A 15,796-nucleotide genomic window follows, 5' to 3' on the forward strand; every position below is an offset into this window, starting at 1 on the left:
ATTTTTACATATTTTTATTCATTCTTTTATGTAATCATCAGAGTTGTACAACTAAATAATCACAGTTGAAACCAAACATAACTATATATAGATAATATTAATGTCTAAAATAAAACTTGAGTGCACCGGCAGGCGCGTGTTAGCACCCGCATACATTGTCTTTGTACTGGCGTTGTGTGCTCTGCGGGTTTTGTTTGCGAACAATTTCGATCTTATCCGTCTCTCTCACGCATGCCTGCATTCCTTTTGGTGTGAACGAGTCGAATATATCGAAATAGTTCCGCGGAGTATTGCCTCTGCTTTGCAAACGTGCGTAGAAGCACTTTACGACGCGGCGTGAAAGCCTTGGAAAATACAGAAATGCGTTCGAAAAATTACATTTGATTTGACGCTGCTTAACAACCTAGGTTGCCTAGAGAAATATCATAACTATTAGGGCTTAATATGGATAGAGATTAACAGCATTCTTACATGCTAGTAGTATTATTATACTCCCAAATGTCTAACTGTCATATCTCTGGCAATTTTCACGCCCTGCTCTATTACGCAGCTGCGAGTCTAGGTCTTAATATAATATCTTATTGTTATGTCATTGTTTTATCTATAATAAGGGTTTGACTTTGCATATGCTAATAGTTAAAAATCAACCGGCAACCGTCCGAAGTTATCACTGGAATATAAAGTCAGGCGCCGCCGCCACAGCTGTTGCTCGCGTTAATCACGAGAATAACTCGCGGGTATCGCTTTTTTCCCTTGTGACCATTTATAACGCGGTGTAAATAAATGAACAACCACGACGGCGACTTACGATAAAGGAGGCTTTTGGGAGTTTGTAAAAAAATGCGCCTGGACCTCCGCGGCGCTGCGGCACAAAATTGTACACGACGAAATTATATTTTTACTATCTTCGTCGTCGCCAACCGGTTTATTACATGAAATTTTCGCACAGGAATCCCTTTACGTAGAAGCGTCATGTATGTTGCGATTTTTATGCTGCAGCACCGACGGAATTAACTCTAGACACACGCTTAAACACTGCAGAGCTTTAAGACAGAACGAACCGAGCATAGTGTGCCGCATAGCACTTCCAAGGGAAAATGTCATTTATAAAATAGTCCAAAACTTACAATATAAATGTGTTGTATAAGACTGAAATACAAAATCGGACTGAAATCACTATAGTAGTTGTCTAAAATATATGTACGATATTGGCAGTGTAATGATATTAATTAACATAAAATAATGAAAACGTGATGTTCTTCCTCAGTCTAACTAGTATCAATGCCTACTTACGAATAGTAATTAACGAGAATTGCTTTAATATGGATGTATCTTAATGCTTATATATTTGTCCAGTGCAAACTAGAGGGTGACCTTACAGTAAGGTATTCAAAGTCTATAATTAAACAACCGAATTTACTAAATCTTAGGCTTTCAAACGCATAATAAAATCAGTCATTTTAACGCAATTCAGTATATTCTATAATGTACACTGATCGTAATTCGATGTCGATGTGACACAGTTGCTAGAACCACTTTTATTTTATTAAATTATTTAAATATAAATTCTTAAAAATTAATCTATAAATTAGTGACTTCTAACGGTTTCGAACAACTATCTCACGTCAAAATCGATAGGGTAATACTCTAGCACAACACTCTTATTAAGATATTGATATTTTCCTAGGTGCGACTAAATTTATATGTAAACATACGAATAAATAAAGTGCAAACACTTAAGACTACCGACATAGCTGCATCGATAATGCTTTAAATTGGCACAGTCCCATTCATACCGACACCGGCGCTCGCGCAGCTTGTTCATGAGATTCTTTCCTGAGTGGGACACAGGACCGTGTCGCGATGTAAAATTATTTTAAGTCTCGATAAAGGTGCATTTTCTTATAACTATAAACGCGTTTGATGAGATCATAATTCCAAACAAGTCAAATTTATCAGAGTATTAAATTATAATAAACTTATGTTGATCGATACGAGATTTTTATAAGTAACAACGCTCTGAAGCTGCAGTGCCGTCTATTTCTCTCGCCCATTCAATCTTCCCTGACACGCGTCACCCTCGCTGTCGTCAGTACTCACACGAACATAACTTACATCCATACACATTCAGTCCAACTGAAAACTTTCCACGACCCATGACTTTATAATTATCTACCGTAGATTAGTCATTTCCAGGTAATCTATATCTAACACTACACGGAGACATTAGGAGAGGAACACCAGTTACTGTACAGTTCACTTACAATTTAGAGTTGAATTATTTCAATAGGTTCATATTTAGATAAAGACAGGGGTTAGTGTCAGTTATTATTGTATTTACATCCCCCTGTCACATTTCAAATGAGCACTATAAACTCGATGTCCGAATGGACCGCTTTATCTATTTTTATTGTTATTATAAAATATAACCATATTCTCTTAACCTAGATTAATATTGATTTAATGCTTAAGGGCCATATGTTAAGTGATATCACGTAAAGCTGTGGACTTACAAAATACTCGTATAAATTATTCACATTTATAGCACACTATCTACAAACACCCACGATCAGATTCACGACTGGCCCTCCAGCAGAAATCCGCTTAACTCAGTAACTTCCAATAAAATACTGACTCATAATATGGCTAAATCGAATAATAACTTATATCAAATATTTGGTGAAGATATACGTTTAAACTTTATAAAAACGACGCAATTAAATAGTTACCTTAAACGAGTACTTAAGCTAAACATTCTACTACAAATAAAGTCGTATAAAATTGATAAGAGTTACAAGTCGCGGCCGTAGTTGAGTTGGGCTCGCTGGTTTATTTACAAAATGAAAGTCCGCGGTAAGTGGGAGTCGAGGAAGGAGTGTGGCTCCCGAGATAGCAGCTTTATGGCGGTTTAGTGGGAACGATAGTGGGAGACAATTGACTAAATGTGCGCGGGCGGCGCGGGGCGGGGCGCGGGGCCTACAGCTGCTCGTCCATGTCGGGCCCGTACAGGTCGGCCAGCTTGTCGAAGCGCGGGCCCCACGCGCCCAGGTAGTCGTAGTCGTGCACCTCGTCGTCAGTACCTATGGAAAACTCACCAGTTAATTCTACACATCTATCTGTTGCAATAACTGTACCTCTAGCATGAACAACTTTCGTCTTCGAATCGTTTGCGTATTCGACAAAATTCGATACTCAACCTTCGAATTAAACGATAACGTGACAATTTTGATTCTCAACATAAGTTTCGTGCAACCATTTCTCATACTAAGTTAACTTTACGACACGTTCACAAGGGCGCTGTTGTAGTTTTCGTACTAAATCTTTTGATGGCAATTCGAATACACAAACGATTCGAACTCGAAAGACACGTTATCAGTCGTGGTTTCCAAAGCACATAATCATTGCTTCTAAGCGACAACGGACACTGGGCGACAAGCGACAGCTCGGCGACTTGACGCCTATTCTTGTCAATTTCATATTATTAGCTTGTCGTTGCAACAAAGTCGCGGAGTCGCGACAAGAATAGGCGTCTAGTCGCCGCGACTGTCGCCCAGTGTGCGCAGTCCCTAATGGACAATCAGTCTGATTCAAGACCGCAATGTCATTAACACACATAACTACTGTAACGTCATTTGACTTGAGCGTTCCCTAACCATTGGATTATGAATTTTGGTAAAGATGTCTCACAAGCTTTCTTCTTTGGAGTAATGGTTTATATTATTATTTTATAATTCTATCTGGTAGTATTACTAAGTCGTTATTTTGCAAGATTTTTACAGTAATTTGAGTGTTATTTGCATGAAACAATCAGTGCCATTGTTATTGTTACTATGCCAAATTAAAAAAACTACACTTAATTATTTGATAGTAAATTAGATAACTATTAAAATTAGACCAAAGTTTAAACAGTCAAATTGTTTGTATAAAAGTTATTGATTTTTACAACTTTATTAAACAATAACAAACTAAATTTGTACAGGAGTAATTATTTACTTAGTACTTTTTGTTCGAATGCATGATCTATCAAGTACGCAAATTGTGAACTAAAATTTTGTTGTTCTCAGAAACTTTAGACAGGTCAATAATCAGACAAGTGGAAACATTTGTCTCTCGTGTCCATGCTGAGAACAAGTACGTGGTATCTATCTTTTACAGGACGATGGAATTCCAGCGATGTCTTATCAGTATTCGAAACAGAAGATTTTTTTTAAATGGAGTTTCTCTTTCTTTTTTGTTTCAGGCCAGATCTGGGATATCGTCTTAAAATGTAAGTCTACATACACGCCAGTTTACGCGGCGTCGGACTCCGCCATGTAACACGATTTACGGCGATCTCACCAAAGCACAGCACAGCTTGAGCTCATGCCACCCTCATTTTATATGAATAATTTACACGAAAACTGGGAGAACTTCAATTTTTCGCTTCATACATTGTGAATGAATCGCCTCTGGGCGCTTTCATAAATTTTAAAGCGGAGTCACGATCGAAACCATGCGATGTCGATGACGAAGGAACTTGGCGAGTTCGGCAGACTTTGGTGGCACCGAACTCGTTATTGTTCTTAGTCTACACCGGGTCATTCATTCCTGATAAAGCGGATTAGTGGACAGACGCCCCCAATAATCCTTTCTTGGTAAAGGAATTTGGGAATTGGGTTTTGAAACGGAGTGCAAAGGTTTGTAAGGGCCTTTGGTGACACAGTTTTAAACATTCAATTACGGGTGTCCGATTTCTTCTTATAAAATTATTTGATTTCCTTTTGGTGACCTACCAACTAATCTCCAATTTAAAAATAAGGCTAGTAAACCTTTATTTTAAATTGGAGATCCTTATTTCATATTGTTTATGTATTTTATTTATTTTACTTGGCAATTCATAACCAATTATAATCCTAACAGTACCATCGCCAACAGTGTTTGTTAACTATCAATTGCCTGAAACGGAAATGGATAGTTAACAGTGTGGCCGTGTGTACGTACATGGCAGCAGATATCAATAATGACATGCCTTCCTTCTTCCAATTACTTACTGATTGAGGGGTAATAAAACCCAACCAATTTTCTCAAGGTGGGGTAAAGAAAATCACTTTGTGAAGTTAAGGTAAGCTTGAATCAACTGATTATCCAGTCCAAAAAGTCTATTACAGTCCATATTCAGATAGAAAAATAAAACAATCGAAGTGGTTTGCTAGCTAAATCCAATGGCTAAATCTTGAATCAGATCGCCCAGCCCATAAAGTTATTGTTAGATGAATAAAAGAAATGAAAACGATATAAGATTTTAAATTTTCGCGTTCCATTTCAACTAAACTAAACGTCAAGCCGTAAGTACAGTAGCTAAGCGTCCACTTGTCGGTATCGTACGCAACGGACGCATCGTACAAAACACATCGTATCGGATGTGCGATGCGTACGATACCGACATGTGGACGCTAGCCTTAAGGCTGAGATGCACCACCTAACTTTGACCGTAACTATGACGATAACCGGCGGTTTTTGTATGGAGTTTGACAGATATTTGACGTTTGTCGAAGTTAAAGTAGGGTGGTGCAACCCAGCCTAACTCTATTTTAGTTGAAACAAAAATGATCTTCTTACTCACCAGATGCAAGAGACGACAGAGACCCAGCAGTACTGCCACCGCCCTCATACGCGTAGTTGCGAAGATCGTCAAACGGCGGGGCATTGGGATCGCTGTCGGCGCGTCGCTTGTGCTCCTCGATGAACATGCCCACGTTGGTCTCCCCTGGCAGAGGCACCCCCACGCCTGGGGCCACGCCCACGCCCACGCCCATCGGACCCACGCCGAGGCCAACGCTCATTAATGGATCTGGAGAGAACGAAGTTGGTTAGATTGCAACCCTGGGTAAGTTTAAGACAAAAAGATCCTAAATATCATTTCTTTTTTCTAGAGAGCCTGCTTATCACAATCCCTATCCTATATGAGTGATGAAATTTCTAAATTACTCCCTAGTAGGTTCCTAGTTACTCCGTATTCTACACTAGACTCCATGTTGCTAAATGACAGAAAAAAATACATAAGTACCCAGATCAAGCCAAGGTTATGACCTCAATTGTTCAAACTCACACGAAATAAAACGAATAAGAAGAATTGAAGAGACAGTCTTATATTAGCTAGACAAGATGAATGTTAGAATCATCAACGCAAAGAGAAATTGTGTTTGTTTTTAATTATGACAAAATTAATTCGCCGGCACAGAACGGTAAGTTAATTGTGTAATACGAGTAAATGTATACGTAAGTAAAATATCCGTAGGTTATCTATCTTTCGATATCTCCGTGGAAGTGTCATTACTCACCTCTTAGGGAGACGAGAACGCCGTCAAAACAGATCGTCCTAAATTCTAGGAAAAACGCTATCCATTTAGCGAGTTTCATGAAAACGGCGTTGATTAATGAAACAAAATTAGTTAAGGTACAGCGAATATTTACAAGGAAAATTTAAATCAAGTTCAATTAATTTAAGTGCAATCGATAATTTGGAAACGAAGGTAAACATGTGATTCAATTAAAAAACATTTCAATTAACAAAATGCTGTAAAACTGGAGCAATACACCTATGTCAACCTACTTTAATAAAATATCGCATGTCAGAAATATTCTCTGTTCGATATTCCATGAATGAGGAGCAAAGTATTAAGTTAGGTCATACTGATAAACGGGACCACCAGCCTCTACCTTTCTCGTTCATATCTCTATATTGTTTTTCAAATCACGAAAATATTCACGAAAGAGCAGTTTTCGCCGGGTTGGAGGAATATGAATGCTTATTGGATCCCCGACATTTGCGGTTCACTGACAAAACGTGACGCATCACTTTGTTACAGAAATACTTATTTTTTGAAATAAATGAATCAACATCCACAATAGCTATTTTCTTTGACAGTCAACATTATAGAACGGACATCCCAAGGTATCAACCCTAATGGTAATATAAAAGGATTTATGTATTCTTTTCTAACATAAAGAATTGAAGACATTAATAACTTATGACTAAGTGTTTCTCATATCACTTTAGCGAGAGCGTTATCGTAATGAAACGACTATACTCGGATGGATGATGTTTTACATAAAACACTTTATCTTATTACTGTAATCTTCATCCATACATTTGCCTGAAAATAGGCATTTGAAACCATTCACCAATAATTTCTAAAGCAAAAAAATAAAACACTATTCTGGTGTTAAAAACTCAATTAGGATTTTAAATCAACAATTAAGATTGGTTGCTTTGTAATTGATAAAAGTTAATCAATTGAGGAGGCAAAATAGTGACGTCATCGGCCTCGTATTGCCCTACAAAATCTATGGGAGTCTCGTTTTGACAGTTCATAAAAAGTACGTCAGTTGATTGGACCCTATTATTGAGGTAAATGAGTGATACTTACATGGCAGTTTCGTTGGTGCATGATCAGGCAAGGGTCCACCGATGGGTATCTGGAGCGGGGTGATGTCAAAGGCCGTCATGTCATCCTCGCCGCCGCCCTCGTCATCATAGTTAATGATGTTCTCTCTGACGTCATCGTCCGGGCCTGGGTATTTGATGTGAGCTTCTCGCCGACGGTTGTATACCACGAATACCAGCACCAGAACTGGTTGGGAGAAAAAGTTATTTAGATAATGATAAAATGAGTCAAATGTTTTACAAACTGGGTCAAACTATTGAAATTATTAGGCAGCCAGCTCAAAAAGAAGATTCCGTTATTTCCGTTCCATTCCAATAGCTCTCATCCCAAGAAGTGAAAAACGGACTATACATTTTTGTTTACTTATCCGTAAACGAATATTTTATTCGTCGACAAATAGTAAAATACCCCGTCTAACTGAGCTTTACTCAGTAGTCAGACGTTTTATTTAATATTGAAATATGTATAAAGGACGGAGTAAGCATCTAGCTAGAATGAAAATTACTGATCCGTATTTAATGACATAATAAAAAGGGCTAAAGGTATGTGCCTATGTAATACATAAAGGTAACAAGGTCGGAAAAGGGTGCTTAGTCGGCCTAAGGGGGAAATCTTTGAAGTTAAAAGTTGTTGAGTAGTCGTCGCACGTTCGAGTGTAGGGAATATGATCGATTATCCTGCGAAATGGAAAATCCGCTCTATTTCTCAGACTTAAGTATTAATTTTGTGTTATAAATGATAGATTTATCCAATGTTAAAGGAATTCCAATGTTAAGATCGCTAATTAAGCTGATACATTCATGTTAAATAAAGTTCGGGACTTTCAATTAAATCCTTAGACATTTTACACTGCGCTTCTAGTCCCAAACTAAGCAAATACAAAATATGATATTGCATGAAATACCAATAACACGTGAAAATAAATGATAAGATATTCGTTTCGCAAGTAAAAGTACATCCCAGTTAAACTGAATAAGTAATTGGCACTCTGAATGATGGTATGGTAATTTGAAAGTATGCACTCGTGTGAGTAATTTTATTACGGAAAGCAAATGGAAAAAGTTTATAGTAAAATTAATAAACGTTATTTACAATAATTCTACGAAAACAATTGTTGCAAGGAAATTGGCAATAACTGAGATATAGTTAAGGGCTGCTTCAAATAATTTCAATTTCCGATAGATATTTAATAAAGGAAAGGGCCCAAGGGACACTCAACGGAATAGAGCATAGAATTATGATGAAACAATTATTTAATTGTATCGATATCGGAATATCTCCTAAATTCCATTTCATCTAAACTTCGTAACTCCAATTTATCTACGATGATACTTCAACTAAAGTTACTGTACATACCTATTTATAAAATGAAACATTTAATTCTAGTTACACACAATGGAAATAACTAAAAATGTACGTGATCACTTAATACTTGTGACTAAAATGGGGACGGAACTTTACTATGTTGATTAATGAATATAGATTTTAAAATATTTTATGAAGCTCTATATTCGGTCAGCATCAATAATTTCGGCGAATTGGTTGTATTCAAAAGCGTGGCATAAGAATAATCATAAGCGACTTCATTAGAAACCTTTATAATATCTCTTTGTGTAAAGTATATAAATTTTTTACTGCTAACCAAATACAGCGCTGTTCTGTGAGAATGTTGAGATATATTATGGCATGCAAACAATGAATGGTAGTGCTCACCTAAAAGCAAAAATAAACAGACAATGATAGCTATAATGAAATCTCTGGAGGGCGTGATGATTCCGGAGGCCAGTAGTTCCAGCTCGCAGTCATGGCCGGTGTAGCCAAATGCGCACACGCAGTCGTAGCGGCGCGCCGGCTCGCGGTCCACGCACGAGCCTCCGTTCAGGCAAGGATTCTCCAAGCACTCGTTCACGTTGACGCAAGTCCCGCCGGCGCGGACCGAGCCCCCGGGACACCTACAAATCTTTACCTGTTCAACTGTCCACCGCGCACTGAGCCCCACAAGCATGCTCTACATAACTATACTACATATACACAAATACTATACAATGGAGGTTGGTGTGCGAGAGTGATAGTGCGATGATCTAGCGGACACGCGGAAGCGTGGCTAAGTGCTCACTCATAATAATGAGGAGGCAGACGAGGATCGCAGCCAACGCGCCCATGCTCAGCTTCAGGGTCCGGCCCTCTTGTACGAGCTCGCAATTCTCGCCCCAGAACCCTTCGGGGCAGTGGCAGCGGTAGCCGGGCTCGCGGTTCACGCAAGACCCGCCGTTCCGGCACGGGAAGTAAAGGCATTCGTTCTTGTCTACGCAACCTTTACCGTCGGGCGACAATACCAAACCCTCACCGCAACTAAACACCATTCCAATATTAGTTTATTAAATACACATATAAACATAAGCAGTAGTATTAATATAATATGATAGATACAAGGTCAGAGATAATTATATAAATAATAATGTAGTTAAAATAAAGCCGATTAGTATTTATAAGTACTTAAATAGGCAATAATCAAAATTATAATACTGTGTGGAACTCAGCGCGCACTTAAAAGTAACAATAACAAAATTGATAATTAATGAAGTTATTTATAATTGAGTAGTTTTTCAAGAAATATTATTTTTAACAAAAGCAAAACATTATTTATTTCAAGTATGGACAAAATTGTGGGAATTGTAATTTGAATTTGTCGATACGTAATCAAAAATCATACTTACGTGCATTCGTATTCATTCCAGAGGTCTACACAGACGAACGGCTCAGTACAGTGGACGTTTATGCAGGGGCTATTTGACGGGCAATTACGGTCCAGGTTTCTTGCCATTGTTGCCTGACCCCATTGCGTCCCATTCATAGCAGGAGGTAAAGGTAAGTGCTTGCCTTCTAACCTAATGTCATCTAAGCATCCCTTTTGAAAGTCTGCATAGACTTCAAACGTTCTAACGCCAGTATATTCGGCCTTTCCACCGGCGTATACGCCTTCCTGCTTGTCAACTAATAACCATTGATGACCCTCGAAAGTAAATGTTTCATTGTATCTCCTTCCTTCTCCGCCATCGATTTCTAATGTCGCGGCACTTCCGTATCGGCTGACGCGTGCTATATGCCACTGACCATCATCTACAGCGACTGAATTTAGCCAAACGTCACGCTCTTCGGTACGAAGCGAGTTCAAATTGTAACGGAAATGCAGTCGCGCATCCTTTACTTCTAAGATGCCATATTCTCGATTGTGTTGATCGCTTACTCTGAACAATTCACCATGTGGTTCACGAGTTCTGAATCTAAGTTGGATTTGAGTGCTGAATCGGTCTGGTTCAAAACTTAAAGCAAACTTTACGTAGCTCTGAGGTCTAAAGCTTGTAGGAGTTGTTGGCAAATTGCAGGATGGTCCAGTCCACCCCGGTTGGCACTGGCATCGAGCCTCAGAGAAGCTTCCAACACACGTTCCATGTTCCCAACATCTGGATGTAGTATCTGCTTGGTTGCAAATTTCTTCAGTTTGGGGACACCCGGCCACTGAGTTTCTGGACAAGCCTGGATGAGCTAAGTCATATAATTTGCTGTTATGGATGAGGTTTCGTATACAACCATCAAACCCTTTTCCAATGGGCATGTACTGCCAGTGATAATGAGTTGGATCGAAGTGCTCTATGTATAAACCACCAATTTGCAAAGGCGCATTGACATTCAAATATTCGTTGAAGGGTGGTATAGTACCAGTAGCTTGGCAAGTAGAATCGTCAAATTCTGGTGGTGTTCCATCTTCCATCTCTTGTATATCAGCAGATTTACAGTAATCAACTATCATCCGTACATTTTCAGTATCCCAGAAAATGTCTATCCTATGCCATTCACCATCGTCTAAGGATTTCTTGGTCTTTACTCGAAGCTCTAATGTACCAGATCCAAAGTCAATTAAAAGTCTAGGGTTTCCTCTTTCCAGTTCTACCGATATGAAATCAGAGACCATAATTTCTTCTGGTTCAGGTGGAACGATAGGTCCATTATAAAGTAGAACACCTTCCGATTTCCTAGTTATGAATTCAAAACTTAGATGGGAACTGTCACACATTTCCAAAGCAGGATACCATGCCCATCCGGTGCCACGGAAGCTTCTAGATGTTTGTTGGCACCTTGGTCCAGTATAGCCAGGTGGACACGAGCATGTTAGGCCGTATTTTCCTTCAATACACCTTCCACCATTGTAACATGGTGAGTTGCGACACGTTTCGGCTTGGGTGAAATTCCTGGCTCCACATGTACACTCAGCAATTACATCAACTCTGACGCCAACTAACGCAGTTTTATTCGCGTTAACCATGTAAGGTAAGTTGCTTATATCGAGGACATTAGTGCACGAACCTTCGCACATTTGATTTTCATACAAGCATTCGTCTATTCCAACCATCGTAATATTAATACCCACAGCCCTTTCAATTTCCTCTCTGTGCATGAGCACAATACCATTTAATCTTATCGGTTTATAATAGTGGGCCCCGTGTGCCGAAAACCGAATGTCAGTTACCGGAGGATGTTTCTTCCTCAATTGCACACTGAAAATATCAATATTTTCACGTTCTGTGTTGAGCAGGTCAGCTAATTTATCTTTGAATATATCCAATTTACTTCTTGATACACTAAGAATCTTATAATTCCACACTCTAATGAAATCTTCATCAGATATACCTGATATTCGTATTGATCCTGAGTTTATTAGAGCCTCGTGCGATATTTCTTTGACGTATACCGTAACATTAGCCGGTACATCTGTTTGTGTATGTTTTCTATCATAAACTTTGAATTTTAAGTGGTATCGACCTTCTCTAGTTTTGTGTTTCATTTGTATCATACCTGTTTCTTCGTTCAAAGTAAAGTTCGGATGTTCTGTACTCTCCCAGAAGAATTTCTTATCAGGTAGATCCCAATCATCCAGATCGTATACGTACACTCGTCCAATTTCTGTATCAGGCGCTTGCCCTTGATAGTTGTAGACAAGTATTTCCTTCGACCCTGGCTGCATTTTATTATCATTAACGTCGCCGATGACTACAGTCAGTGTGCTTGTTCCAGTCATCGCGGGATTTCCATGATCCTTGATGATAATGGGAATCAAATACTCTTTTTGTTGTTCACGATCGAATGATCTTAAAGATGACACAATGGCCATACCATCTCCATTGGCGCCTTTTTGGTCTTGTTCTACCTTAAATGAAGCTCTAATGATGTCATCCGCCCCCGGATCTAATCGGAATTGGAAAGGCGGGCCATTGCTCTTTGACCTGTCGTCATCATCAGTGGCCAATATTTCGGCTACCTTCTTAGGTGTAATGTGCTCCGTTAAAACAGGCCTATAGTCTTTTAAGAACGTAGGAGCATTATCATTGATATCTTGAACAATTACAGTCAGAGTAGCTGTTGCAGTCCGCGGTGGTACACCGTCATCAATAGCTAAGATTTTCACCTGATGGCGCGGGGTATCTTCTCTATCTAGAGAACGTTGTATACTGACAGTGCCTTCTTGATTTATTGAGAATTGACGCTTACGATCTGACGATCGGTCAATTGCGTAAGATACTTTACTCTTACCACCCTGATCTGGGTCAGTTGCCTTGAACGTCTCTAAACTTTTACCTACTTCTGCATTTTCATATACAGATACTTCTATGTTAGCTCTTTCAAATTGTGGTTTATTGTCATTTATATCTCTAAGTTTAACTACAACCCAAGAATAAGCTACATGATATTTATCGTTGTCATTATCTTCACCCTTATCATTAACTTGTATTCTAAATCTGAAACCATTACTTTGTAATTGGTCTTCATAATCAAGTGGTTGCACAATCTTAAGTGAACCAGTACCGTCATTATTTCGAACCATAGTAAACTTATCAGCACCATACCCACTGTTTTCGATCACTTTGTATTGGAACTTGTTGGTTTCATCCTCATCGTGAACAGTCACTGTAAGAATCGGCATTTCAGGCAAATTCGTTCCGTCAGTCTCATCGACTTCAGTGAACCATTCATCTTTTGTGAACTGTGGCGGCATATCGTTTATATCTTTAACTCGTATAGATGCTGTCCCCGTTCCTTTTAACCCCCCTCCATCCGATGCTACTATTTGTATAGAATAATCAGGCGTTCGTTCACGATCCAAGCAGCACACTGCAGTTTTAATAACACCAGTTTCAGGTTCAATTTCAAAAATGGGTGATCCAGTTTCTTCTTCTATGACATTTTTCTCAATTGAGTACCAAAGCTTCGCGTTATTACTTTCAGCTGGGTCATCGTAATCTATGGCGGTCATTGTCATAACAACCATGCCGGCGGTGCCGTTTTCTGTGACATTACCGAAATAAACCCCTTGTGGGAAAATGGGCGCATTATCGTTAATATCTTTGAGATTGACTTGGACATCAGCGTATCCGACAAGCCCTTCACCTCCTTCATCTTGGGCAAAAACTGTGAACCTCCATTGCGGTCGTCCATTTGGCTGATCGCGATCTAAAGGCTGTAATAAACATAATTTGGTTACATACAAACCTGGTAAACATTGTTATGAAATGAAATGGTAATTAGCAAAGCGAATTGTTAGGTATTCGACGGTCATTCGGATAGTCTCGTTACAGATATCCCTGTTCAGGTTATGACATAAATGTAACGCAATAAATGTGTGATTGCATTCTGTATGCACGTCACGCTCCCGCTCGCCGGTCGGCTATCTCTATGCGCGAGTGCATGCTCCGTACCGACAACGGGCATATTGTAAACCGCATCTGTGCATAACAGTCACGTTCGCTTGATGTTTTTTATTCAAACTAACTTACCTTCAAAACGAAAATCTCTCCTGTGGTACGATTGATGTCAAATTTGCTGTTTGAAGGATTATCGGGATCGATGCCTTGTCCAGTTAGGAAATATACAATATTTTGCTGTCTATCCTTGTCCCCATCGGTGGCCGTCACCTGTTTATACAAAATATATTAATATATCTGATACTTAACTATATGAAAAAAAAATGAAGTATTTGAAAGCATCTTGAAGGGAGGACTGGAAAATAATAGTATAAATTTTTTAGTCTTTCACATGAACGAGCTTTAGAGCTAGCATTTACTAATTGCCAACGCAATTAAAAAGATTTTACCTTATTCACTTAATCTGAGAGTCTTGGTTTAGATGAAAGGTAGTTGAAGTGTAAGTTAGTAAGTAAGTAGCTAGAAACTTGTGCCTAAACAAAACAGGGAATGCTTTTGTTATGAGCAAGCACACGTTGGCATACAGGTATGTTTATTCCGAGTTGGAAACTTGGCCTTTGTGCTTTGTTTGATTATCCAATTATATAGCAATAGTTAAGAAAGTTATAGGTTAGCCTTCGGCAACAAAAATATTGTTTTCTTGGTAATAATACGAGTAGAGTCAAGACGAGCTGCTCAATAATTTTATTATTATTCTAACTGTAGACTATTTTGATTACTTACTATAGGTATTATTAACGTTATTATATGATTCATCCATATAAATAACATGTTAACATTATACCACTGTCTTTGAAGCGAGGAAGTTCCAGGAAATACAACATAATAAGTACTCGTTATGTAGGTACGTAAACAAACATAAATTTTATTTGTTTCCTAATAAAAATACTGATTTATTTTTACTTCGTCATAGATGTATTATTATGAACCAAAATGATTGATTCTTTCTTTAGTCAGAACTTCGATTTTAGCAATTTAAGCTGAAAATTAATATTAATGAACTCATCTAACTTATCCAATTAATATTTAACTTGCTTGGTGACTTGTTATTTTTGTTTTTATTCATAAAGCAGCTATCGTCGACGAAACTATGCAAATTCATAATTTTAATAGCTGTACATAACGCGTTGAGTTATGAAAACTTGAATATTGTTGACGCCAAACTAAGCTAATTTAAACTGGCCATAACTCTTGAATGGTGTACCAAACACAGAAAAGCCGCCACAAAGTCGTAGTCTAAGCATAATAGAATTACTATTTTATAGTGGGTAGACGCCTCGGAAGTTTTTCAAAGTTATGAACCAGCCAACACTCCAGATTGTTTGCACCGGAGACCGGCGGCGTTGGGCCGTCGGAAGCACCGCAAACTTTCCTCTTTTTAAGGCTTCACACAAAGATAGCTGTGAAAGCGGTAAAAGTTTTAGGACACTATTTAAAGAGGGATAGTGTAAAGGCTCCGCCTAAAATACAGTCAATAACTCCGTGCGACGGGCAAGAGAACAGTAATTGTGAGTTATAGGCGGATTGCGAGTTTTTAAGAGTCTAGCGGAGACATTATTCACCGGGGTATTGATATAACGTGTATGTAGCGCAGGGAAGTCTCCAATTACG

General features: G+C 38.7%; 1 protein-coding gene across 7 annotated transcripts in view; it reads right to left on the minus strand.

Moving 5' to 3' along the window:
• The window catches only part of LOC135087825 (neural-cadherin), a 368,977-nt gene continuing 353,181 nt past the window's right edge, over positions 1–15,796 (minus strand). For 4 of the 7 annotated variants that reach the window (XM_063982631.1, XM_063982629.1, XM_063982627.1 and 1 more), the window contains 6 exons: positions 14,258–14,395; positions 10,145–13,941; positions 9,141–9,379; positions 7,410–7,613; positions 5,603–5,830; positions 1–3,080 (listed from right to left, as the gene is read on the minus strand). In XM_063982631.1, the coding sequence (XP_063838701.1) occupies positions 2,977–3,080; positions 5,603–5,830; positions 7,410–7,613; positions 9,141–9,379; positions 10,145–13,941; positions 14,258–14,395 (4,710 nt within the window). In that variant the 3' untranslated portion in view covers positions 1–2,976. Of the gene's footprint in view, positions 3,081–5,602; positions 5,831–7,409; positions 7,614–9,140; positions 9,380–9,543; positions 9,780–10,144; positions 13,942–14,257; positions 14,396–15,796 lie in introns of all 7 variants that reach the window. The other 3 variants (XM_063982630.1, XM_063982628.1, XM_063982634.1) reach the window with 1 other exon arrangement.

This window comes from Ostrinia nubilalis, chromosome 3 (assembly GCF_963855985.1).
Source record: "Ostrinia nubilalis chromosome 3, ilOstNubi1.1, whole genome shotgun sequence".
Classification (NCBI taxonomy): Eukaryota; Metazoa; Arthropoda; class Insecta; order Lepidoptera; family Crambidae; genus Ostrinia; species Ostrinia nubilalis.